Source organism: Helobdella robusta (genome assembly GCF_000326865.2).
Source record: "Helobdella robusta unplaced genomic scaffold HELROscaffold_8, whole genome shotgun sequence".
Classification (NCBI taxonomy): Eukaryota; Metazoa; Annelida; class Clitellata; order Rhynchobdellida; family Glossiphoniidae; genus Helobdella; species Helobdella robusta.
The window spans coordinates 1,374,031-1,377,290 of record NW_008705459.1 but is presented as its reverse complement, the minus strand read 5'-3'; the positions used below and the strand labels follow the sequence as shown (position 1 = coordinate 1,377,290).

At 37.7% G+C, this 3,260-nt stretch overlaps 1 protein-coding gene across 1 annotated transcript in view; it reads left to right on the top strand.

Moving 5' to 3' along the window:
* HELRODRAFT_165440 (hypothetical protein) overlaps positions 1 to 3,101 on the top strand; it is a gene marked incomplete at both ends in the record, with an annotated part of 15,193 nt that extends 12,092 nt beyond the window's left edge. Inside the window, 4 exons of the mRNA XM_009032017.1 lie at positions 1,372 to 1,677; positions 2,162 to 2,289; positions 2,436 to 2,498; positions 3,043 to 3,101. Coding sequence (XP_009030265.1) covers positions 1,372 to 1,677; positions 2,162 to 2,289; positions 2,436 to 2,498; positions 3,043 to 3,101 — 556 coding nt within the window. The remainder of the gene's footprint in view (positions 1 to 1,371; positions 1,678 to 2,161; positions 2,290 to 2,435; positions 2,499 to 3,042) is intronic.
* Between the last annotated feature and the right edge of the window lie 159 nt (positions 3,102 to 3,260).

The window sequence follows — 3,260 nt, the reverse complement described above, 5'->3', positions numbered from 1 at the left end:
TGCCATCATCAGCACCTGTGGAACGTATATTTAGCCAGGCTGGAATGATTCTCACTCCTAAAAGAAATCGTTTAAGTGATGAATCATTTGAAACTTTACTTTTACTCAAAAGAACAAACTCTTTTATTGATGTAAATAAATTACTGTAAATAATGAGTTGATTTCTGAGTTTAATAAATTTATAAATATTTCAAATTAACCATGGTATGTACTTAGGTACTTATGTACTTATACTTAGTACTTATAAGTATCAAGCATACAATTTGTTTTGGTACTTAGTACTTATACTTAAGTACTTTCATTACTGAACACTTAGTACTTATACTTAAGTACATTTTTTGAGTACTTACGTCATCACTGGTTTAGATGGGGTAAAACGCAAAGCCCTCAATGCCCTCTCTGTGACTCTCGACAGACAAATAAGCACGTAGTTTCCAATTGTGGTTCTACATCCACTCTGGCAAGATATGCCGAAAGACACAAGATATTAGCCGTGATCATCAATTGGCTGAAAATATCCTCTTCAGCCAATTGCCGCATATTTGCAGATTTAGAGTCTGAGGGTATTCGCCCAATATCCCAATATCTTATTCAACACTTTACGACCCGATATCGCCATACTTCAAAATAACAAAATTGAGATTCTAGAATTAACTGTGCGCCATGAAACCAACCTAGAATCCTCTAGGCATTACAAGAGAAATAAATACTCTAATAATTTACACTGTTGTTTAAATAAAGACTATAAACATTGTTCACTAGTTATAAATTCATTCAAAATAACGCCTATTGGTTTTTACAATAATTTTAATTTGTCACTGTTTAAAGTTCCATGGCCGCTATCATTTAATGATAAATTGATAAAGACTTTTATAAGGTTATCGTATGACATTTATTGTGACAGGAACAAGCTATGATGCTAATTAGATATATTTTACCGTTCTGCACTTAACTTCACAATGAGCAAAATGGTCTTAACCTTTAATATTATTTTATACAATTTTTACAAATTTTATCATTGCTCATTATTTAATAAACATTAACTTATATATATATTTTTATCATTGTATGTTTTTTATGGTGAAAATAAAAGATGTTTCCGTTATTATTATTATATTATTATTATCAACTTTGCTACTAGTTTTAGCAAATTATCTACTCTTATTTTGCTAAAAATTACGGCTTTGTGAAAATTCAAACAACAAATAATTTAAAAACAGAATACTCGATTAGACAGTTAAAAAAAGAGCTAAAACAACAAAAGGCAAAAAACAGCAACAATCTCTGCAACAGTCAAATATCAAATCTAAGTAGATTAATTCGAATTAGATTAAAAACACAAACTTCAAAATTAACCAACAAAAATGTTAGCGGCTCAACTACATCACAATTCAATAACAATTTCTGGAAGTCATGCAAATCATCATTTTCTTCATCTCCAAATACACCTCCTCAATTCAGTGTGGTCGACGCCAGCAACTTCTATCGCAAAGGATTGATAGCGGATAATAAAACTTCTTTTGAATTGCCGGAGTGGATTCCTCCTCTACCGCCACCGTCATTCGCTGGTGACACTGGACTACCATTCTACAATGAAGTTGCGTCAATTGTTAAAAAATGCAAGGCCAAAGCAACGCCCTGTCCGTTAGACCGAATTTCAACAATTGCGCTGAAGAGGTGTCCAATACTTCGCACGTATTTTCACAAAGGAGCCAATTTTTGTTCCATAACGTTGCAGCCAGTACTCTACAAAATTCTATCAACGTTACTAAAAAATAGATTATATGATTTCCTCAACAAAAACAAACTCATTAATACAAACACGCAAAAAGGATTCTACCCAACAACCGATGGTCTGGCGGGACACACCCAGATGTTGACTAACTTGATGAAAGATGCAAAGAGACATCAACGCACAATAATCATCGCGCTACTGGATCTTGTTGCGAGTTTCTTTAGATATAAGAAACAACAAGTAAGAATGTTTATAACGTATTTATTTAATACAATACAAAATACAAAATAAATGAAAACGTGTTTTCATTGTTGTTCGGCAATGCAATTAGACAAAGAGAAGTTCGATCGTTAAATGTCGCAAGAATAAGGGCTGTTGTCTTTGTGTTGAAGCTATATATAGTAATTCGTCACATGCTTAAATTAGGGATGTGCGGTTCAACAATATTCCCCTACCAGATCATCAGCGCAAGCTGTTGATCAATGCTAATCAAGATATCGAGATGGGAGGTGAACTGTTCTTCCCGATCTTGTGGTTCTCCGGGGTGATGGAATGTTGGTGTCGATGGATCGATTTGGGTGTGCTTGTGTCGACGTAGATGTTTCTGTTGTTGGCATGTCCTCGTCCGTTGATGGAGATAGCGTTGACGTTTTTGTTGATGCTGATGTGTCGTTCGACGACGGAATTAATTTTGTTGAAGGTGTTGTAGAAGGTGGTGTTGGCGCTGTGGTCGTTGGCATGGGTGACGGTATCGACGGTGCCGGTGAGTATGCGGGTTTGAGGCGGTCTATTGCCACCGTGTCCCTATGCCCCTTTTTGTCAATGACGAAATATTTTGGGTGTCGTTCTACCACTGAAGGGTCCCTCGTATGGAGGTTTTAGTGGTGAGCGGTGAGTTTCCGTACGAATAAAAACCTGTTCTGTAGTGAAGAGGTCTTTTGGAATGTAACTCACATTTGTACTTGTTCTTGGTTGTGTTGCTTTTAGGGTCTTCGCCCAGCATTTGAGTTTTAATGCATAGGTATGTACATCGGTTGTCTCTGGCCGTGGGTTTGGAAAATCTCCGGGAAGGCGGAGTGTTGTGCCGTAAACAAGTTCTGCTGGTGACAACTTTAGGTCTTCCTTCTTCGTTACACGAATGCCTAATAGTGTCACTGGTAATACATCCGTCCATTTGTCTGAACCGTGAGCCATAAGTGAGGCCTTAAGCTGTCTATGCAATCGTTCCACCATACCGTTGGCTGCTGGGTAGTAGGCGGTGGTGTGAATATGTTTAATGTTTAGTAACTGGGTGAATCTCTTGAAAGAAAAAGATGTGAACTGGCTGCCTCTGTCTGTTGTAATGGTTTCTGGGACTCCATACTAGAAGTCTACGCGGGACACATTTCTATTCCCTCACCCGCCCCTCCTGAAAATAAATTTTACCTCACCCGCACCCATTCCCTCACAAGTCTTCCCTCACCCGCACTCATTCCCTCACAAGTCTTCCCTCACCCGCACCCATTCCCTCACAAGTCTTCCCTCA